General features: G+C 34.6%; 1 protein-coding gene across 3 annotated transcripts in view; it reads right to left on the bottom strand.

Annotated features, from left to right (window-relative positions):
- Positions 1-11826: 11826 nt before the first annotated feature.
- Positions 11827-24924, bottom strand: part of PTAR1 (protein prenyltransferase alpha subunit repeat containing 1) — a 47827-nt gene continuing 34729 nt past the window's right edge. For all 3 annotated transcript variants that reach the window (XM_019730560.3, XM_074330537.2, XM_074330536.2), the window contains 2 exons: positions 21996-22300; positions 11827-20980 (listed from right to left, as the gene is read on the bottom strand). In XM_019730560.3, the coding sequence (XP_019586119.3) occupies positions 20638-20980; positions 21996-22300 (648 nt within the window). In that variant the 3' untranslated portion in view covers positions 11827-20637. The remainder of the gene's footprint in view (positions 20981-21995; positions 22301-24924) is intronic.

Here is a 24924-nt window from a genome sequence, read left to right as displayed (position 1 = left end):
CAACTAGTTCATGAGCCCTTCAAGATTAGTGACCAAATGTCAATTATATTCTCTTTGTGTTCCCTCCACCAAACGCCTAGTGTATAGTAGCGTACCTCCCATGTTTCCCTGAAAATAAGACCTAGCCAGACAATCAGCTCTAATGCGTCTTTTGAAGCAAAAATTAATATAAGACCGGGTATGATGTAATATACTATACTATATTATACTATACTATAATAAATATAATATAATATAAAAGACCTGGTCTTGTATTATAGTAAAATAAGACCAGGTCTTATAGTACTTTTTGCTTCAAAAGACGCATTAGAGCTGGTTGTCCAGCTAGGTCTTATTTTTGGGGAAACACAGTAGGAAATACTTATTACATATCTGTTGATGTATAAATTAACTATCCTTCCAATTACTGTAGTTAAGTTGCTCTAGATTATCAAAGTGATTTACCTTTAAAATAATTTCTTTTTCCTTTGTTTCTATTTTATTTGCATTAAATAGCCTCTGAGAAAAGTTATAGATATCTCTGTTGACTCAAAATTAAGGAACCCAGGTAAGAATTTAATAGTAAGTGAGATCAATGTAAGCAGTTTTATCAGACCTTCATCCCATCTGCTAGCCAAAGGGATCTCTCTTTCTCTCTCTCTCTCTCTCTCTCTCTCTCTCTCTCTCTCTCTCTCTCTCTCTCTCTCTCACACACACACACACACACACACACTCACACTCACACACAGAAGAGAGATTCTATTTAGCTTAAGCTCTACTCGTTGGGAGTTTTCCCCATATACTTGCACAGTATCAATATTCAGGGTGAGCAATAACAATATAACTAAGTCATGGCCATACTGAAAATTTCCAATAGGTTATACTGTCAAAAAACCACTAATATTTAGATCTTCATTTTATAAACTGCATGAAGCTCCTAATATATGCTAGCCACTATGGTAGGCATTTGAGAGACCAAGCCAAATATCACAAGTTCTCTACCCTCAAGGTCTTTTCTACCTTTTGAAAGGCAGACAGACCTCATATAAACAAATCATTTCAGTGAAGTGCACTGGCTGTAATAAAAGATGTACAAAGGAGGGCCAGGCCAAATGGTGTTTTTGTTGTTATTGTTGTTTGTTTGCATTGCAAAGTACAATGTGTTCAGGGAATTAAATCAATTCTCTATCTTCTAGAAGTCAGGTCTATAGTTAAATAAGCAGGTTTTTTTCTTACAAGAAGTTTTGTTTCATGACTGTAAAAAAATAAAATTATGATCACCTAGCTTCCTTTGATGATTTTCTTTTGACCAAAAGGCTTGTGAATTTCTCCTAGGTGAGAAACATGTACATTTTAAAACATTGGGTATACAAATGTGTCTGCTTCCAGAAAAATAATAGAGATTATCCCCCTAATGGACAAACCTTCTGAAAACTGAAAAGAAATGACTCAAGGTCTTTGACTCTTTCTGTTAAACAGAAAACTGACTTTTCAAAAGGGACATTAGTCAGCATAAATTTTAAAACAAAACAAAAAACAAAACAAAACAAAACAAAAAAACAACTTTCTACTTTTAGTCCTCAGATAAATTTATCCCCTTTCAGTCTTCTACCTCAGACTCATATCTTTTTATTAAACCTGACAGTGGAGATGCTTCTAAGTTAGGTCAGTTTTTGCTATGGATTGAATTTTGAAGGCACATTTTAATTTCAGCATTCATGCAGCTGAGCACTGCTAAATTGAATAGGCTGTGGTTATGGGAACTGCAGGAACTGAGATGGAACCAAGAAATCTGTTACTAGAGAAACCTTTTGAGAGCTGACAGATTTTTAAGTCACTCTTTATAAGGTCTGATAGGTGAAGGAATAACACGTTCTGGGATTCAGGAAAGCAGCTTTTCACCCTTCTTGTCATTTGGGAATTATTTTCTTCCTCTTGCTGCTGCAAACCTATCAAGAAAACTGAACTGAAATTGGTCTCAGTGAGCTGTGTAGCATAAATCTGAAACTTGTGCAACAATAAAATTATTTTGCCAAGTGGATAGGTAGGGCTGTGTTGCTATCATCAGGGATGCATTTTAATTTCATTTGCATATAACAAAGAATAAGCCTTTAGGCTTCTGTAAAGTCTGCTAAAACAAAAAAAGATGGTTTAGAGATTTCAGCTATAGACTGTCTTGATCAATGTTGAATATTAATGTAATAAAAAGTTACGTATTCCCCAAATTCTTCCATGGATCACTAGTTCTGGGAAAAACAGTGTCTATTATGTGGGGGAAAATGTTTCAGGATCAAATAAGCCCAGAGAACCCTGGAGTAAACTAAATTTTATAGTTTGTTTTTTGTTGTTGTTTTGTTTTTATGTATTGCAAGGCTTCTGTGAGTCTTTAATTGTGAATTTCCAGGAGGAGAATAGTGATGAAAAATCTACAACATTTAGTGTTCCCTTTGCAAGAAATCTTTTGAGGGACAAGCACAGCTGTGTTGATTGTCGTGCGCCCCTTCCTTTATAAACAAATATTAAGGATTCTGTTTTATCTCTGTGTTTGTATAAAGCTGGATGTATAATATAACAAAGCATTTTCTTTGACCTAAAAGTTCTTTTTTTCTGCTTCTAATTTTAAAGAAATGATAACATTTTTGTGCACCCCTAAAAGTAATGTGGACCCTAGATATTGTACCTACTTTGTCCAATAGGTAAGTTGGAAGTGGGGACAGGTGTTACTTAGGAGGAGTGAGTCAATGCACAGAACACACACAGTGGAATCCCAAGGCACAATAAGGCATTCCATCAGAGTTACTGAGGTGAGCGGTTGCAGGCTCATTCTTTTCCTACATGTTATGGTAACTGAAGAAACAAAGGAGAGTCTTAGACACACACACACACACACACACACACACACACACACACACACACACACTCACTATGGCATGAAAGCAGACTGGCAAATCTCCATGTCACTGATTCTATGTGAACTCTATCCATTCAGAAATTTCCCTTAAACTAAAATACTATGTCTATTTTTATGTGTTCAATGTAAATCTACACAGGGTTAGATATACTAGCTGGAAAAAAAGAGTCGTAGTTAACCACTCACTTGTACATATGAATCTAAATACCCATTCATACTCAGGGCATCTTTGAGAGGAAAAGTTCCATAGCTAAGCTTGATGTCACCAACCTTTATTATATACAAAACTTTCGATTTGTGGTTCTATTATTTTGTCCCAGTGAACTCATTGGGCAGAGGTAATGAGAGATGACCAGTATTAATCCTTCCTTGACAAGTAAAGTAGGGGTACAGAACTGTGGGGATGGCTCACCGTGATCTGGGCATGAGACCAAATTTGATCTTGTTAGGCACGTTAACTGTATCACCAAAGATTGATGAGTCACCTTGAAAGATAAATTAGTAAAAGGGGATTTTCCATATAGGCTAGGGATGTTCAACTGCACGAAAGTAGTGTTTTGTTTTTCTAAGAGTGTCCTTTCTCAAAAACAAATTGCTACTTTCTGGCTCAGGAGAAAAGGTAAATGGACTCAAGACATGCACGAGGTATATATGAGGTTTTTATAGTACATCATAAATGTCGCACGTAAAATTAGTGCGGACAAGATAGATAATTTAACAAGTGACATCGGGCCAACTGACTTGCCGTTAATGACAAAATAAACTGGATCTCCATGTCAATGTCACCGCTTACATCAAAATAAATTCCTGATGCTTCAAAAGTAAAATATAAAATAATTATATAATAAAAAATACTTGAAGGAAACACAAGTGGATATTATGTATAATCTTGGGCATGGAGAATACTTTTCTAAGCATGACACAAACCCCAACTTAGGAAATACTGATGAATATAACTACATTCAATTTAAAGAATTCTATATCAAATAATTGAAAACGAAGTCAAAAGAAACCCTTAGAAAATCATGCATATGTCATAATAAAGGGCTACATTCCCTGATATAAAAGAGCTTTGACAAATCAATAAAAAAACAGAAACAAATAAAAATATGAACAAAGGACAAGAATGGCCAATTCTTAGAAGAAAAACGATGACCAACAGATCTATGAAAAGGTGCTCAACTTCTCTAATAATTAAAGACATACAAAAGATGATAATGACAATATTTTGTACCTATTAGATTGGCCAAAACAAAATAAAACAAGATAATATACAATATTGTTGACAATGTAAGAAAATAGGTATTTTCATTACGTAGTAGTTGTGAGTACAAACAACATTTGTAAAGGCCTGCTTAACAATAAGCTTTGGCTTAGAAATCCCATTTCTAGAAATTTATCACATAGAAATACTCAAGAGGAATAGATATTTATTCTCAAATAATCAAACATGTATATATTTAGTGTAGCATTACTGTTAATAATGAGTTAACCAAAATGACTACCAATAGGGAATTGGTTAAATAAATTACAGTGTACCAAACAAGGAATATTATAAATCATTAAAACAAATGGGGTTGGGGGGCATGTGTTCTTACAAGGGAAATTGTCTGCAATATACTGTTAACTGAGCATTCAAGTTCCCAAACTATGTCTGTAGTGATCCTATTATTATTATTATTATTATTATTATTATTATTATTATTATTGGGGAATATTGGGGAACAGCGTGTTCCCCATCAGTTCCAAGTTGTTGTCCTTCAATCTAGTTGTGGAGGGCGCAGCTCACTGGCCCATGTGGGAATCGAACTGGCAACCCTATTGTTTAGAGCTCGTGCTCTATAACCAACAGCCATCTGCCCGCCCCGATCCCATTATTGTCTAAATGTTAGATATTCAAACAAAAAATTTGGAGTAATATATACCAAACTGTAATAGTTAGTCACTCTCTCCATCATAAATACCTGTAACACTTGAACCTTTTATAATAATGTTTATTATTCTTGTACTCAAAAAGTTTTTAAAAGAGCAAACAAAAATTACTATTAAGAAATTTTAGTAGAATTGTTTTTCTTCTAAAAGTTTCTTTTTCCTCCTCAGGCTCAACTAATTGTTTGATATCTTATAGCATTGAAGTGCCTCGTAAGAGAATTCATGGTCGGTAAACCTTTTTCCCATATACCTGACCTCTTTGTGTGGCTGCTAGTGCCAGATGAAATTGGAAAAACTGTCACCATTGGCTTACCAGTTCATACAGATTTTCTTTATTCAAGTCAGAAACGTGGAATCTATGATGAGCACATACCATGAGATTTCCCTGCTGCTCTAGACACAGCAGTGATTGTTTACTAGTCATATCATATACTATTAAAATATAAAGTAATGTATTCTCCTTATAGAAATTTGGTAAATATAAAGAGTTGAAAGAACAAAACTACTCATAGCTCCTCCACTCAAAGCAACTGTTAGCATGTGCTTTTAAAAATTCTTCTTTCCTGACTTCATTTTTACAAATATGTGATCATATTGTATAAACAATTTTGCATCTAGCTTTCCTCATTTAGCACATTTTACACATTGTTTAAAAAGTCCTTTTGAAACACTATTTTTAATGGCTACATTATATTTTATAATTTATCTAATAATCCCCTATATAGCTTGACATTTAAGTTGCTTCCAAATTTTCATTATCGGTAATGCTCAGTGAACATCTTTTACATGAAGCCTTTCTTCAGAATTTTCCATTTAGTGTGATTCCTAGATATGGGATTACTATATTCAAGGATGTCAAGACTCTATACAAACAACTAAATTGCTCATTTTTATTTACGTTCCCACCAGTACGAAAACAGGGTGTTTATTGCTCTTGCAAACATTTGGCATTGTTATTAAAAACACACAAACCCAAAAATTTTTGCTAATTTGATAGGTATCAATTGAAGTCTTACTTTAATTTGCATTTCTTTGCTACTAAGACTGGGTATTTTTCTGCCATGTCTGTTAAGCACCCTTCTTCCTTTTGTGTGGGGTGTGTGTGGGTGTGTGTGTGTGTGTGTGTACTATGTGTACTGTCTATGTCCTTTACCCAGTCATTGACTGGATCGTAGTCTTTTTCTTACCAAGCTGCAAGAATTCTTCATATATCAAAGGTATTCATAAATTCTAAAATAATCCTAAATTTACAGAAAATTTGAGAGTAAAATGTAAAGAACAACCTTCTTCTTTTTTTTTTTTTTTTTTAATCTGTGGCATTCCTGCAAATGTTGCATTTAGTTCATAGTTTATCTTTTCATTGTTAGGATTTAGTTTTAATTTTAGACTTAAAATCTGAGCATATTACTGGGCATTTTTATCTGGATTATTTAATCCTTTTTAAGTTTTCCCTGCTTGAGAAATTCAATATTTTACTTCTATTTTTGTCAAGATCTTTTTAAATGGTTTGACTTATTTTACTTTTATCCTTTTAGTCCATTCAAAAGTATGAGATGAATATCTGAATTTTTCCCAAAATATTTAATGAGTGTTTCCCAAATAATTTATTGAAGAATCTTTCCTTTTGTTATTGGTTTACAATGCCCCATTGATCACATATTAAATTCTTAAATACAGTATAGTTTGTTTTGTACATGTATCTGCCTACTGCTATGCCTGTATTATGTCTTAAATTATTATATTTAGTTAAGTTTATTTCCCATTAATATAGTCACTTATTTTTCCAAACTTTGTAATTATTTTGTAGAGAAAATTGTGACTTTAATTGGCATTAAATTATTTGTATAAAATATGATAAACTAACAAATTTTCAAAATGTGTTCCCTTCATTGAAGAACATGTTTCTCCTTTTATATCTTTTAGCAGTTTTGTGGTTTTATTCATATAGTCCTTTACATTTCTTAGGATATTAGAAGAGATTGCAAATAGAGTATTTTTCCATTGTATTACGTTTTGTAACTGATTATTACTGCCATATTAAGAACAAGCAAAAATGCCGTCTAATAACAAAGAACCAATTGCATATTTATTTTATGTCTAGCACCTTATTGAGCTTTAAATAATCCTGCAAATTTCATTTTATTATCATAGCTTTTCTAGTATATGATTCGCAAGTAATGATAATTATGTTTCCTCTTCCAATATTTAGATCTCATTTCTGTGCCATGTATTTTTTGCATTGGCTATAATTCTAACTCAATGTTAAATACTAATGGCGAAAGTTGTATACTGATTTTATTTCTATTTTTAATGAATATATTTCTGTGAATAATTATGTGGCTATTGGTACCAGAGAGATTTTTTTAATATTAGGATAATAGCCTAGGTTATTAAGAGCTCTTAAAAAATCATGGACAGTCTTGACTTTATTTTATACCTTTACAGCATCAACTGAAATGATCTAGGGCTTTTTATTTTCTCTTAGTTAGGCTACGGGTGTGATATGTTAATATAATTATAAATATTAAACCATCTGAAGTCCTTAGGATATGTTAAACTTCCCTTCTATATTACAATGTATTATCAATTAGATTATCTGTTAACTGTAGAATATCCCCCATTATAGCTCAGTGGATTGAAGGTTGTTCATAAAATAAACATAAAATAAGAGGGCAAAAATTCAAAATAGTCCAGAAAAAGGTTAAGGGACTTCCCCAAGTTCTTACAGCTAGTAAGTGGTAAAGCCAATTTCCAACTCGGAGCCTGTGCTTATATCATACTTGCTATAGAAGTACTTGGCTTTCTGATACTCTCATAGCCTGATCATCCTGGTCTGGCAGTTTTATTTGAAAGAATGCATGGGTCTTTATATCCTTCTGAAATTCTCCATCAATACCGTGTTTCTCAACTGAGATTTGATTCAAGTTGGGCAACAATGAGCTTGCATTCTGTAATGAGTACCCAGACCCTGGTTATTTTATGTGGCCAGCTCACCAGAAACACATCTGCCTTAACACAGTTCAAATGGGGACAGACCTATAGTCTCTTATGGAAGGAGCTACAGAAGGTCTGGTGCCCTAAATGAGCAAAGGAGGGTTCCCGAAGGTAGGGTCACATTTTTCTTAGAAAGAGCTTTGGATCCTCTTTAACACAGAGATGAAAGGGTGGCCTTTGGTGCTGGATTTTGTTATTTATATCATGGCTACAGTATTTTTAGTCTGAATATTTTTAAGGCAGTAAAACCAGATGCCTGCTTTAGCCATGAAATAAACATACAAAAAATCATTTATCCTTTAAAAAATTCAGAGAGAACACTTAGCTTTAAGCTATTTCTGGGTGCACTATTCAAGGTAAAACGTGTATAATGTTCCTCTAGGTAATTGAATAAGTTAACGTGTATGTGATTATTATTTAAAAATTTTTAAGTATTGGGAAAGTACTTGGCTTTCTGATCCTCTGCTGATAACTCTCCACGATTATTAACTTTGTTCCAGAATAATTCATCTATAGTACTTCAGTTGTGGCAGTAAGTAGGGAATAGGGTCAGTTGTCTTTGAAGTCATTCTTGGTCCAAGATTATATCATGGTCATAGTGTTGGCACATCAAAGAATGCTTGTCTTTTATTTATCTATTACATTCAGCTCATCCCCAAATTAAAAAGAAAAAGCAATGCTTTTTTATCCTGTTGGAAAATCTAGCCATCTAGGGGCCTTTTCTTCTGAATGTGACTCTTGTAGTAACCGACATAGGGTAAATTCTTCAATGAGGTTAGGCTATGCGAATGAAGCTATCCTTGGATAACCTTGGTATATCAAGTGTCTCAGCTGTATTTGTGTTGACGTGTGGCAGTGTCTTGTTAAGGCATTCATTGTTGTGTGTTTTTGTGTGCCGTCGCGAAAAATGTCTTAGCTTGAATTAGAGCAACGGACAAACATGAAATTTCTTGTTCAACTTGCAAGACTGGAAGTGAAATCAGGGACACGTTAGTCCAAGTTTATGAGGATAATGCCATGAAGAAAACAGCAGTGTAAACATTTTTTTGAGGGGAGAGAACGTGTCACCGATGAAGAGATCAGGGAGGCCAGCAACGAGCAGAACTGACAAAAACATTGCAAAAATTCATCGAACTGTGCGTCAAAATTGTCAGCTGACTGTGAAAAGCATGGCAGACCAAGTGAACATCAGTAGAAAATCAGTTAGGAGAATCTTTACTGAAAATCTTGGCATGAGAAAGGTATGTGCAAAAATGGTCCCGAAGGAGCTCACTGATGAACAAAAGCAAAGGAGAGTCAAAGTTTGCCAAGACCTTTTGGAGAGGCATGATGTTTTGGGTCATGTTATATCACTGGTGATGAAACATGGTTGAACCAATAGACCCTGAAGCAAAGCGTCAAAGTGTACAATGGAAGTCAGCCAATTCTCCACGGCCAAAAAAGTTCTCAGTCCAAATCAAGAGTCAAAACAATGTTGCTAACCTTTTTTGATATCAGAGGGATTATTCATTATGAATTTGTACCAACTGGACAGTTAACCAAGTTTACTATTTGGAAGGCTGTGTGAAAAAGTTAGACCTGAACTTTTCACCATTTCATGGCTCTTGCATGACAATGCACCAGCTCACAGGGCACTGTCTGTGAGGGAGTTTTTAGCCAGTAAACAAATAACTGTATTGGAACACCCTCCCTACTCACCTGATTTGGCCCCCAGTGACTTTTCTTTACCTGAAGATAAAGGAAATATGAAAAGGAGGACATTTTGATGACATTCAGGACATCAGGGGTAATACGACAGCTCTGATGGCCATTCAAGTTTCAAAATTGCTTTGAAGGGTGGACTAGGCGCTGGTGTCGGTACATAGCTTCCCAAGGGGAGTACTTCAAAGGTGATTGTAGTGATGATGAGGTATGTAGCACATTTTCTAGGATGAGTTCGCGAACTTAATTGTCAGACCTCATAATTCCAGCACATTGAATTTATCATTCCCACTGTCTTCTGACTTTAAATGTTGCCGAGCATAATTCAGCTATCAGTTTGATACGTATTTTATCTTCAGTTACTTTTAAGACTTTTTCTATTGGTGTTCTGCAATTTTGTTTTGGTATTTTTTAGTAATTTTTCCAACATCTTTAGTTCTGTGCAGTAGGATTGTTGGTCCTCCACATTGAAAATGGGAACTTTTTAAAAATTAGAATCTTACTTTACATATTTTTCTATAACTTACTTTTAAAAACTAATTTGAGACTTTTTTTCATGTAATTATGTATTTATGGCTGCATAGTATACTGTGGTAGGAAAATACCAACTTACTGAATCTCCTATTGTTATGCATTCAAGTTCATTTTTTTTTAACAATAAATGTTACACAAACCATTTTAATTTAAAATTTCTTCATATGGACTAACATTAATACTCGTGAGATCAATGCCACAAATTAGATATGTCCCCACTTAGTTACAGACAAGAGAGAACTGCTGATTAATTCTGCTCCAGGGACCACAGTAGATGGTTAGACGACAAAATTTCCTTGAAAATAAAACAAATGGGGTGACTGATGCTGCACCAATCCCATTATTCACCCACTTTCAAGTATTCTCTCAATAATGTGTCTAGGGGAATCACTGGCAATTTAAGCAAATGAGAATACAAAAATAAGTTTCTGTGATACCCTATACAGAAAGCATACTGAAATAACTGTGAGAGGTTTATGAGGAATCGAATACAAAAGATTTCTATATCAGAGGATTATGACACTAAAAATATAAATTCAAAAGTATTATCTGTCTGTTGTTCATATAATTAAGGAGTGGTAAGGGAATTCTTCCTGGCAGCTAGGATTACTAAGAATCAGTGAGAGAAATGCTTCTATTTTCAATTTCTGGTATATCACAGGACACATATAATGATATTGTACTTCTCATAAGAAAAGGACATACTCTTAACTTATTTTAAATAAAGTTGATGCCCGAAAGTAGACATTCTGGAATGAAGACAGGTGCCATACCATTTAAATATTTTACAAAGCACCACTTCACTTATAAAAGAGCATCAAAAGCAAAAATTTGAGTTCCCAACCTGAGGAAAGCAGTACTACTAAATGTAGAGAAATGATGAAAGATTTATCATATTTTAAAATTTAATTGGCTAGTGTATCATCCTACCTGTTATTATTGTTAATCTTTAATTTCAGGAAGCATCCTATTGAGCAGTTTGCCAGAAAAGCATTTTGCAAATATTAATTGTTGTCAAACTTATGTAATCTGCTTACTATCTGCCTTTAGTAAGCTAGTAGGTTCCCTTCTCTACCATATAAAAGAAAAAACAATACTGTGGTTTTAAAGATTGTCATACTTCGACATGATGCAAAATAAATTCTATTTCCTGTTTCTTACCAAAATAGACATAGATAATAGTACTGTATTATTTACAATATAATCTCAAATAGTCATGGGACAAAGCAATAATGGCCTTTCCCACAAAACATCCTTTTGAAATATTTAAAAACTGAGTAAACCAGTGTCCACTTCATCAAATACTTTTCAGATCTATTTACACGTATGTATAATACCACTTAAGTAACTCTGAATGCTGTATCTGTCTGGCTTATTAACATGTAGAAGTGAGATGCAAGATTAAGACTACATGGGATATAACACTGAAATAACTGAGTAATTCCCTGCTCAATAATTTCATTTGTAATATATGAGAAAAAGTGTATCTAGTCATAATGACATTCGTTAAGTCCGTTAGTCATTGTTAATGCACTCTAAAGACAACTGTGACAACTTCTGCAATTTGTTTGATCTTTCTTTCATGTCCTAGACACAAGTAACATTTTTCATTATTCCTACAAATGTAGGTAAGTAATCAAATCATTGGTTTTACTTGGACAACAGCACAAACCTCCTCCCATCACCACCATCACAACAGTTAAACAGGACAGCTTGGCAGACTGGAGTTGAGTTTAAAACACCACAAGTACAAATAAAATCACACTTAACGCTCATTTTAGGAGATGAAAAGTTTTACTTAGAAATTGCAACATTTAGCAAAGATAAGACACAAACACTATTTTCCATATTCTACAGAAATACAATAATTTATAGCTGGCTTGGTACATGGTCACATGATAAAAACAAATCTAATGAAAAGAATGGTTCGTTTCTACTTTTCTGCCACTTATCACAACTTAGTAAGTGTACCAGTAAGTACTGGAAGACAGCTGCATAGGAAGATTAGAATCCTAGGGCTGTTTGTGAATACACATTATTGTATTATAAGAATATAAAAACAAAGTAGGTACAGATACATAATTAACATGCAATTTAAGCTATTTTGAAGGAATAGAACAGAATTTAGTGAACACATTGAAAAATGTGTTAATAATGTGTTGTTATAATTTGCCTATCATGGTATTTTACATGGCATGGAATTTCTTCCTCCTTAAATAATGTTTGGCAAATTGAAACAGGTTGAGCCTACTCCTGGAGCAAGTTTAAAATGAAGATGAAGGAAAATGAGTGGCTAACTCCATTAGGTACTTTTCTAAGTGTACTAAGTAATTTTTAAAGTACCAGAACTTCATGTCTACTTCATCATCTCCCAATTGAAAATAAAGTCACATTTTGTCCCCTATGAACCTGCCCTGTCCAATATAGTAGCCCTTAGCCACATGCAGCTATTTGAGCACTTGACATATAGCTAGTCAGAATTGAGATGTACTTTGAGTGCAAAATACACACTGAATTTTGCAGACTTACATGGGAAAAGAAGGAGGTAAAATCTCTCAATATTTTTTATATTGATTACATAAAGAACACATTCATATTTTTAATATATTAGGTTAGATAAAATATCAAAGTTAATTTCACCTTCTAAAAAAATGTGGCTACTAGAACATTAAAAATTACATATGTGGCTCACGTTTATTTCTATTGGACAGAGCTGATATAAGTAACCTCTAATCATTATATTAGCCTTAGAAATTAGCACTCTGGAGTACTAACTTCCAGAACATCACAAGCGCACACTGCACATACCTTACTGCATAATTTATTTTTTTATTCCTCCGCAAGTTACACATTTTTAAGTGTAAAACGAATTCACAAAATATTTAGTGCTTAAAAAAACTTCAGTTAGCATATGGTGAAAGCTAAAGGAACTTCAATGTAGACTGGTTTTTTTCTTGGGGGTGGGGAATAGTTTTAAAAAAACAGCAGTGCAATCAGAGTGAAGACAATTAGTATCCTCAGTAAGTTAGCCAAACTGATCTTTAATGCCCAGGATCTGACCTTGCACCACAGATCCTATATGTAACGTGTCCATTTAAACCATAACCTGTAAGAGAATCTTAAAACAATATTGACTGCAACTTACATACTCCATTTTGGGGAACATCTTCAAGCAATGTAAAATTAACTTGCATGATGAATTCTAATAGCAGAATACAGTATCTGAGAACTATCCCTTAAGTAAGTCATTCAGCGTTAAAGTAAGCAACGGCCTAGTGTCCAAGAGACTTGTAATAAAAAATTTAGAAGCTACTAAAAAAGATTCATCGACCTTTTATAATTTTCTCTCCCCCCCTTTTTATTTTAGTTTTGACAGTGGAGTGTATAAATATTTGGCATACCTACAATACCTCATCTTTTATTTTGTCCAACTCAAACACAAGTAAATCTAGTTACCCATTCTGTTATTTTTCCGAGGAACAATAGACACCCAAATACAATACGGGCTGGTCACCTCAGTCAGAAACCAGCATCTAAGTCAGAGATCAGGAAATTCTCCAGGGGCCAATACCTGATTACACTTGTAACTACACTCTCTGCTCCTAACAGCTCAGGTTGGAATGCTTGTTTGTCTTTTAATTTTTAAATGTTTCCACTACGTAAACTGTCAAAAATGCTCTGAAAGCCACAAATTAATAGATTCTGAAAGTACTATATCATTCATAAAAATTTCTCCCTCATTTTAAAGATGTTCTGAGAAAAGCAGTAAGAAGTTATTTAATATAACTTCATATTTTACCATCACCACTTTTAAGACACTGGAAAGCAACCAAGATTTAGGGAAAAATAAACATAACTTAAACCAGGTAATACTGGATATACCAACATAGACATTGATTGCAGAAGACTACAGTAGTTCTCTCTAGAGTTCAGCAACCTACTAAGATATTTAATCACGTTTATTAATGTGCCTTGCACAAAAAGATACTAAACTTTTCACATCTCCTATCTTCAGTCCATGTTCTACATAAACAATATTTTTATTAATTACTAACTCCAATCTAAGTAAGCCTGAAAATTCATGTCAAATGAAACAATTTTTCAATTTCAAACATATATTACTCTAAAAATATACTTCTCAGCGAAAGATAACAACAGTTCCCTTTCTGAAAGCTGTTATTTTGATATTAGGTCAATAATGGACTACATATTTATTGAGCACCTACTATGACTGCACTCAAATTTACTCTCATTCCCTAACCAATAAGAAAAAAATACCTGACTCAAATGCAAGATGACATTTGTGAGAGAGAATATATGAGCATTTTTAAGAGAATGCTGTGTGAATCAACATGTGGACATGTGAAATTGTTCATCTCTGACATTAAAAAAACCTCAAATTTATCACTGACCACTTTATAAATATAAACAAACATCTGAAGTATGCTGCATAGTACTTTGAGGGTAGTGACTGCCATACATAAAATTAAGGCTGATTCCCTAAAGGAAGAAAAGCAGAAATATCATGGTTTGTGAGCAACCCAAGACTTAATATAAACAGTTTACACAAATATCTGGTTAATTCAGACAACTGGGCACTTGTGTTAGGGTTCCAACTTTCTTTGAAGGGGCTGGTCTAATTAAAACTGCTTTGTAAGCAGATACGAAAATAAAAATCCTTTAGATAAAATTCTTCGTAAAAGCACTATAGAAATTCAAGTTGCAAATCTCATTTAAATGTATATACATACGGATATGTGTACACACACAAGTATCTAAATTTCACTTGCAATCTTTGCCTTGTATACCTGGAGCTGGGTATTCGTCTTATGCACGACACTACATTTCTCCTAAAGCTAAGGATGTGTACAATGGCGGTAAGACAGATAAATCTGTTTTAATTTTCTAGCCTTTAACAATTCTGACTTGTTGAAATCCTACAAAGAGCAAGGCATTACACAATGTACTGAACGTATACAGGGTCTGCAGAGAAAACACTCTTTTCGGGAAACTGAAGTTTTAAGAGGCAAAATAGTTGTTACTTGAAAAACCAACAATAATCCTTTTCCTCAACAGGATATTCAAAAATTGAGACTGTCGTCCACTGAAACACCCCTACCTACCACTGCCAAACATGAAAAATAAGACACTACAGAAAGCATGTCCATGGAAGACACGTGGAAGGGAACATTCCTAAGAGCCCTGGGGGTTAACGCAGCGAGATGGGCGACGAGGCAGTCACGAGCATCTGCGTGCTGTTGCACTGCTAGTGTTTTATAAAAAATACTACGTACACTACGATTTTAAGGACTAGTAATATATTTAGCATATGTTTGCCCTTTTTTTTTTGCCACTGAATATAAAATTTTGTCCTAAATTGACTAAATTTTCTACACCCTGAGGAATAAATTAGACTAATAAAACCAATGCCAGGGTGAGCTTTGTGGACCATAGGACTGTCCAGAAAGCACAAACTATGGATAGTTAATATTCATGGAAGCACAAGGTTTCATAGCTGACTAAGTCACTGCTCTCTTTCTCTGTCTCTCTCTCTCTCTTTTTCAGCAAGGAGTTTGGTTTTCTAGTGTTAACATGGCCTGGCAACAACAGAGGTCCAAACTGGGAGCCTAAGGTTTCCCCCACCACGGATCCACAACTGACACGATGGTTTTCTGTCTCAACTATGACCATGACGTATTGCTGCCATTTAGAATATAGTATTAGTTAACAGTCCTCTAAAAAGCACTTTGGAATCTATAGCTATATATTTTTAGGAAATTACAATTAAAAATTATTTGCTATCTTGAAATACGGAATTCCTATCCCTCCCCTTCCCATACCCAAATACATAAAATGCCACATTTTAAATTTCATCTCGGTGTTCACTTCTTTCCCTCCAATATTTGAAAGCATAAGGGCCCCATTTCCCCCCATTTTCAACTATCTTACATAGGTCTGGATTTGGGAGGGAATTCTTTAAGTCCTTAAAGTGAGGCAAGGTATTCATTTGGGAAAACTATATGGCTTTTCTTTTAGGGCAGAGAGCCACTGTTTCCCTTTGAACACAGGCTGCACAGGTTTCAGGTTGATGTTTATGCACGTGCCGTCCTCTAAATGTGATGCCCCATCCCCCAAAAAGAACCAGTTCTTCTTGGTAGGGTACTTAAACATAATAACTAAAGAAATGCAAACCAAAACATCCTTCCTGCCCATATCAGTATCTCAAGAGGATACAATACTCTATGGGAGCATGATTAGCAAATGGAATAGAGTGCGTCGCAATGAACTGATAAAACTTCTATCTTCTGCTTTCTACCTAAACATTAGACTGAAATATAATCTTGCTCCCCCCAAAAGTAAAAAAGGCACTCGAATTAACACAGTATGTATAGTTATTTTTAAAAGACACTGTGTGATGGTTAAGTAGAATTCTAAGGTTGAGTTTTCCTGCTCACTGAATTTGCCTAAGCTTTCCTGTGCCTCCATGCACTTCTCCATGAAACAGGTGCACGTTATAGAGTATATACCCAGGCAGGGGGAGGCAGCAGCACTGTCAAGTGCTAGGTGCTAGGTTTTGCAACAGTTACCTATTTGAGAAATGTATTCAGAAGACAAAAGGTTCAGTTATTACAATGCTGTTCAAATTTTCTAGCATACTTTAATATCTAAAAGTTTTAAAATATAATTTTCTAGTAACAAAATAACTGTAAGCTTACAAAAACTTTATGCAAAAAAAAGATTATATGTTACTTCCTTTGATAACTAAATCTGTAGCATCGTCTGTAATTCAGGGTAACTAAGGTAGAGATTCGATTACTGTACAAGTGGTAATTGTACTCCTAAATGGTATTTAGCCGTGCCTTTTATACCATCTTGTGCTATATAAGAGAAAATTACTAGACTGACAGTTTGTTCTCAATAATATTAAAGTTCTCTTTAGACACACACACACACACACACACACACACACACACACACACGAATGTGTTTCAACAAGCATGAGTTGATATGACTGGAATATAGCTCGATGGCACGAAGTCTACCACCATATATGCCTTCCTACAAAATGCTACATAAAAATTCAAGAACTTTTGTTTCCACATCTTGTGTCACATAAGCCCTTATCTGAAGATTTAAGTGGCTTTTATTGACCACCCATGTACATTTAGTCCTATTAATAATGAAGCCTTTAATTTGTATTAGAACCATACCATAGGAATAATAAAAATGATCGAAAATCTGGGCCCAGAGTTTCCAGAAAAGTAATAAAATGTTAAAACCTAGAAAAGAAAAAGGGGACATTAATAGGTATCAAATTCTTACGTAAAAAAACTGACACAGGTTTATGATAGATCTAAAAGGGCCACAGTTCAAGTTGAGGAGAAAAGGAAAAGCACAAAATGACTACCCACTCACAGGTATAGATCAACACGTCTCTGAAATCAAAGAATTTCTTCCGATGCCCCAAGTGGTTCTGGCTGTGTTGGCAAGATCTGTCCTCCAACATCATAAATGAGCAGAAAGTAGTGTTCTTAATGCAAATGGCATGGATCAGTTCTATGAATTTTTAATATATATTAAAGTACCGTTAATTGATAATTATAGAGCTGCACTGCTTGGATGGGATTTAACAAGCTTAAACAAGGCAATTAAATGAAAAAAACAACTACATTCTTCTATATGCAACAGCTTCACTGAAGTATGGTGAAGCTAGAATATATTCATTCACAAGCCATTGCTCTAATCCAATCAATTTCTCAATCATAGCTCGCTCTTATCCATCACTCATGATCAATCTTTCCCCTCTTCAAACAGTTAATCATTCATTCATTTAATAAATATTTAATGACTCTTCACAACATGCAGCAGAATCTGGGAACACCGTGTTACCAAAACAGGTATACTAAAAAAAAAGGTGGGGTGGAGGGGTGGCAGTGAAAACACTGACCAACTTGTTTTTTGCATGTCAGTAGTATTCTTGATCCACAGGACGGTACAATGGCCTACTATTCTTCCAGGGAAAGTCTGATGAAATGTATGTCAATAGAAACCATCTCTTCTTTTAACAACATATTTATACAAAAATAAGTAAAGACTAACAAATCCGTGAAAATACACACATCCTTTCCACCGAATGAGCTCATCAGTCAAAGAAATATTACCATGCTACAGCTAGTGAGTTTAGGTGTCAACCATTTAGGGAAAGAAAATATGATATAGGGCAATACTAGGTTTTTGTGAATGAACACTTGAAAAAATGAAAATTTTAGAAATAAAGTAGCACACACAAGTCACATATAAACAGTGTCCTTGGATATTTGTATTTTCACCCCCTACTTAAAACTTTATTAAAGGGACAGACCAAGATACAGTAAAGGACTGCAGGTCTTCAAAATGGGGTGGGTTAAGAGCCTTAAAACACACAAGGACAGTTAATAAGATACTCTGTGGAAGGCAGAAAAAGATGTGGAGCATTATAATATTTAGATGTTTCACAGGGTATTGTCTACACTCATGTTCTGACACTCTAACATCAAAGCATAAGAAGCCCTATTACTTGGGATACTTAAAATCATGCTTGGAAAAAAGGTAATACTGAGTGAGGCCAGAATTTGGCAACATGTGTTAGTGGAATGGGCTGCATCTCCCATGTCAGCTCTGTGTAGTTAATCCCCAAACCCTGCAGGTGCTGAAGATCATAAACTAATGATTTTATCCATAGAAGTCTGAGTAGACGTTGAGATATCTGATTCAAAATATGCCTTGAATATAAACAGCCATGGAGTTACGTTCGTAATGGAATTATTTTCTTACCAAACTACTATAAAAGCTACAAAAGGGTAATGTTTGCTCCAAGAGAGAAGAGCAGCTTCTGTCTACAGGAGCCAGGCCTGTTCTGGTGTTCCTAAGTCTCACTCAACAGTTTGCCACTCAACAAAACCATGACCTGCAAGGTAAGGCCTTCGTCTTTTCCCTTAAGGCAAAGTGCCTCCCTCCAGTCGAGGGTCTCCATAACAGTGAGAGAAGGGAGGTCTGCCTTCCCTGCCTGTCTCTTCACCATACAGGTGGCCTAGCACGTGAAAAGGAGCACAGGCAAGGCATGCTGATCACACCTGTTTCTGCCACTGTTACTCGCATTCTGCACACATGCAGGGCAAAAGACAGTGTCCATCATTAGGGGAACTTTCAAAGGAGCAGGTCATATTCCCATTTTGTGTATGTGTTGCGTGTGTGTATGTGTTTAATGGAGCATGGAATTCACTGGAAATAGGGAGAATATCTTCAGTCATATCTCTGAAATAAGGAAAAATACACAAAAGTGAAAGTAACAAAAAGGATGGAATGGACTGGGAAAAGAAAGGTATATGGAAATAAACAAGGCAGACCATTTATGAAGGAGTAAATATAATAAGAAAGTATAAAGTAGACATCAGACATTACCTGGCCTTTCCCCCACACCGCCTCACCAACCTGAAAAACCCAGCCCTTGTTATTGAAAAGATAAGATACAGCTATAAGGTGGATACTTTGGTACCTCATCCCTGATAAGTTTATATCAAAGTTTTTTAATTATTTTTATTTTCTAAAACAAAGATTGAAGAACTAACCTTCAAAATTATTTTTTCTCCCTGGCTTTTGCCAGTAAACTTCTAAAAATCACTTCATTAAAATTTTGTATTTTATCCAGTGTATCCTCAATAACTTAAATTTTTAAAAAGAAAGATTTTTATGGATACATTTCTATGCATATTTCTCCCATTTTTATGATGAATTTGGAAGGAAAGTAGTCATAACTCAAAATGGCATTCCAGCGTGTTTTTTTAAAAAGATTTTTATAAGGGCTGACTTGAGTGTTTTTGGCATATACCAAATTTGAGGTAAAAACAATCTACAAAACTAGTAATAAAAATAATTTTCTAGTACTACAATTACGTAAATTCTTAAAATTACTTCTTTTAAAATAACTATTTAAAAAATGGGTTACGTTGGAAGCATGTTTTTCATATAAATTTCAATACTGCTGACTTTGGTTATCTTGGTCTATAACTTGAGTAGAACATGCTACCTACCGGTAGAGAAAGAAATGGTTTATACTTTCACTTATCCACTCATCTGGCCATTTGATTCGCAAAACAACAATTATATTGAATAATTTTGCATTTGTCTTGTTTTTAAGCTGAACTACAACATACATTTTTAATTAAAAAATTAGTCTATGCATCAATTGCACTGAGGTGGGTAGAGGTATGTGTGAACCACCTAGAAGAACCAAATGAGAAGAAGCCTAGAAATACAGGCTTCTTCTAGAAATACAGAAATATAGAAATATAAAGAATGAGAAGTTACAAAGAAAAAATTAAGACTCACTGTTTAAGCAGGAAGGAACTACACAATTATTTTATCCCCAAAGGAATGCCAGTTCTTAACAAAAAAAATAAAGTAAAAGATTTACTATGGACCTTTAAGATAAAGATGAAGAACATATAGGTAGCTAATAACAGCAAATAGTTCATGCAACTATGTAAATAAGAAAGGAAAGCAATATTGCACTAAAAGGGGAACCTTGCAGGAATAGTCCATCTCTTTCATTGACTCAAAGTATCCAGCCATTTCCTATATGCATTGGCAAACCTGGCCTGCTCTACATTCCGGCAGGTGGACAATACTTGATCGATGAACCTGTGTTCCATTTCCAGGCCTAGGGAATCTGGAGCTGGGGTCCTCTTCAGGCGTTTCGTTTCCTGGGAATAGCCTTGCTTGCTACAGTCACTCAGTCCATCTACCTCCATTGCCTGAGATGTGCGGGGACCTGCTGGGATGTGGTGCAAGTCACTCAAAGTCCCCCCAGGGCTGTCTCCAGGTGACAACTGGGTCACGTTGTGAGGAAACCTACCATTTAAATAATGCTGAAGGTAGAAAACATGCCGTCTGTGAAATAGGAGGGGAATGAAGAGAACAGAGAAAAGAAACATCACATCACAAAGTCAAGCTTTTCAGGAAAAACAAAGTCAGTTGATAATTTCAAAATATACAATACTCAGTTCATTGCTGCATTTGTAACCCAGAGTTATCTGAGGGAAGGAGGAAGAGAAGTTACGATGAAGTCTCTGGGTATTTGGACAAATGTTACAAACTCAGATTACTGGATTGTTCGTGAGAAAGACTATTATCCCAAAGGTTTTTAAAGAGCATTGACTGAGATAATGACAGTCACTTGGAGTCATTATGACTCCTTGTAGACTATAATTATTAAACTAGGAATAGGTCTTAGCCCAATCTTTGTTATAAACTAAAATACAACACAAAAGCAAAACTAAACCTCATTGATATCCCCAGACAAGTGATTCAGAAACAAGGGGCTTAAACTGTACCTCTAGAGGCTTAGCCCATGTCCTCTATCCAATACTTGAATAAGAACAACCGGTAGCAGCTGGTCTTTTATCTAGAAACCATCTGAACTTCCCCTAAATCCATCACTACAGTTTCATTAAACATCCATGTGCAGTAGGAATGTGCTGGGCTCTGAACAAAGTATTTTACAAGACACAGTTCCTGTTCTTTCCCTAAGAGCAGTTCTCCTGCCCTTAGAATCACGTGGAATTATCTGTTAAAAATGAAGATCTGTGTGCCTAATCTCCAAAAATGTGACAGTGGGGTGCACATCTACTGTACATAATAAGGTAAACTACATAGGTTCTAGGTGGTTATGTCTCACCATTCATATTAGCAACTCTAAGCCCTTAAAAGATATTTCCCCAGCATATTCTGGAGTAGAAAGGGAATATAACATGCCCATTTTATAGAGGATATAACTTACAGCACATAAATTGCCTAAGGGCAATGAATCAATAGAAAACTGGCCTGTATAATATATAAGACCTTCTGTAACTCTAGTAAGGACACACACAGTTCCCTGCAGGAAATGAATTTTCCCTTCTCTTACCTGTGACACCAAAGGGTTTCATGCCCTGGGTAGGAATCAATAAGATCAGTGCTGAATTCAACTTCTTCTTCTAGAAGATGAGGAATAGTTATCCTTGGTTTCTCTGGTGAAGCTGCTGCTGCTTCATCTTTTGGAAGAACCAGGGCTGGCTCACTTCTCAAAGGGTTTTTTTCCAACACAGAACTGTCTTTCACAGTTTGGCTAATCAAAGACTTTAACAAAAACTGGCGGTAGTGAAATCCACTGTGGTCTGAAACGTGCGTGGACGCCCAGTGTTTAGTAGAAGATAGTTCATCAAGAAGAATCTTGTAGGAAGAAAAAAGGGAAGATGAGAATATGCCAAAGGTTTTTCTTTCTCCATTAATGTCTTGGATTTCTCCTTGATTAGTTCCTTGTTTTTTTCAGACAATACCATTCCTACCAATATTTTGTATACAATGTCCAAACACAGTACTGTCACTTCATGGAAGCTCAGTAAACGTTAGTGTCCCCTATACAGTAATGGAATTTTTTTATGTATATGCCACAGAATTTAAGGACTTGCTTGTCATTCTTTTCCTGGACCTTGATCAATCCAATTCTGATTGGCACACACATCGAAGAGCCATATTCTAAATAATGATGAACATTAGGGTGTTCACAAGTAATACTGACGTTGAAGGGAAAACATAAATTCAGAAGGTTACTTGATGTAAACTTTCTCTAAATTTAATGAACATGTACTATATCTAACTTATTATTTGTTCAACTAGACTTGATTATTTGTTCTTCACTTTAAGTGCCACAAGGGCAGAGACCATGTCTGTTTTGTTCACTACTTAATTCTAAGGGCTCAGTACAAAAACATGACACATAAATAATAGGACTTTTCAAGAGCTCATAACTTGCACTATTTGTCTCAAACTCAACATAAATGATAAATGGTTTTTTAAAGTAGATAGACAAAATTAAGTCTTTGTATTATCAATCCTGCAAACTAAAGAATTTCAAATGGAATGATAAAAAGAAAGGCAGCATGAAAAAGTAATCTGGCAATGTCTTTGACAGGCAGCAAACGCAAACGGGTTCTACGCAGTGAAAGACATATCACAGGCCTACCCCCTTCCATCAGAGGACTTCCAGACCAGCTAAGGAAAAAAGACAAGACTTGTCAACAGTGAACAAGACAGACAGCACAGCGCCGACAGGCTCCTTTACCTGTTTGTTAAGGGTCCCAGACAAATGCCTTCTCCTATACCAAGATCCCGTTTCTCCACTTCTCAAAAGTCTCTTTTTCTCCCTAGAAGAAATCTTTCCCTCTTCTGAATCTCCATAGTTCTGGTGTGTTCAGCCATCTACAGAATTTTCTGTACATCTTTTCATCCCCACCAAACTCTACCAGATCTTTTAAGATATTTATTTGTTCCTAATTATGTTTCCATCACTCTACCCACTGGCAAAAGAATGGACATGTAAGTATTTTATGACTGAATAAATGAACAATTTAATGAATGAAGTGACTGGTACAAAGGGATAGATTACTCCCAGCTAGGATGGTCAAGTTATATCAGGGAAATGTTTTAATCATCTCCTTTAAATTCTACAGTTTTCTTCATAGCAACATAAATTTATTCTAGAGGATACTGCTGGTGAGTCACTGAAAAATGAAAAAGACTGTTTATTTAATTTAAAAGGTGAGCAAAATAGCACCATATAAACTTCTACTTAAAATAAAAATAAAAAAAACACCTAATCTTAAGGTTATTACATTTTTAAAGAATTAACCTGCAAGACATTTAGGCTATAACATACCAGATTTTAAATTTTGGTGCAGCTTCTTTGAAAAGAGTACAAAACGTACTTAAAAGGAATTTACGTAACATGAAAAACATTTAAATTATTTCTTACTGCATATTTCTACATATAAAAATTGGAATTTATTGGAATTTTGAAGCAAAAAAATAGCAGACATATGAAAGTTTTTCAGCAAAATCAACTTAATTCCTTTAAAAATTTTTCTCAGACTTTCTAAGAGAAAAATCCACTATATCCTTTTCCCTAAAATAAGATGCATACTAAATTAGAAAAGAAACTTTAATAGGAGTTTCAGGGCTTTTTCTTACTAGAATAAAAAAGTATATAGATATAGGCAATGATAAAAAAAAAGACAATTATTTTTAAGATCTTAAAGACACTGCACAAAGTTTACATGGAAGGTACTGACAAAATAAATGACCTTTAAATGATATACATTAAATATCATTATTCTTTTCCAAGGTTCCAGATAAAAAAAATGAATGAGTAAATAAACTACAAGAAAACTATAGAAGCAGGGCTATGAAACAAGGAAAACAGGTTTAAAATGAAAGACTAATGAAAGTATTCATTCTCATATACATACGCCATAAATCTTATAAACTTTTAAAATTAACATTTGGTTTTTCTTCTGATTATAAAAGTGATACAAAATGATCATTATAGGAAATTTTTAAAATATAGAATATAAAGAAGCGAAAAAAAAATCACTCAATATTCTACTGGCCAGTGATAACCACTTTTAACATTCTGGCACATATTCAACATTACAGTCTTTTTCTATGCATGTATGTGCACAGTTTATTTTTAAAACCAATTTGGGATACTCATTTATACTGATTTTATTCCATGTAAACTATAAATATATTCCCATGTCATTAAATATTACTCTGTAACATAATTTTTAACTTTTCCATATTTCATCCTAAAGATCACAATTTAACCATTCCCTTATTTTGTTTCCAATCTTATATAAGTAAACGCTCTAATCAACACACATATGTAAATCTATGTTCATATCTTATTTATTTAGGAGAAATTTCTAGAAGTATATTTAATGGAACAGTGAGGAAAATATTGTAAAGTTTTTGATATATACTGTCAAAGTGCCCTCCAGAAAGGCTGTATAATTTAT

This window comes from Rhinolophus sinicus, chromosome 16 (assembly GCF_057876585.1).
Source record: "Rhinolophus sinicus isolate RSI-liver-muscle chromosome 16, RSI-T2T, whole genome shotgun sequence".
NCBI classification, from domain to species: Eukaryota; Metazoa; Chordata; class Mammalia; order Chiroptera; family Rhinolophidae; genus Rhinolophus; species Rhinolophus sinicus.
The sequence above is the reverse complement of the archived record's forward strand: the minus strand, read 5'-3'. Positions and strand labels throughout refer to the sequence as shown.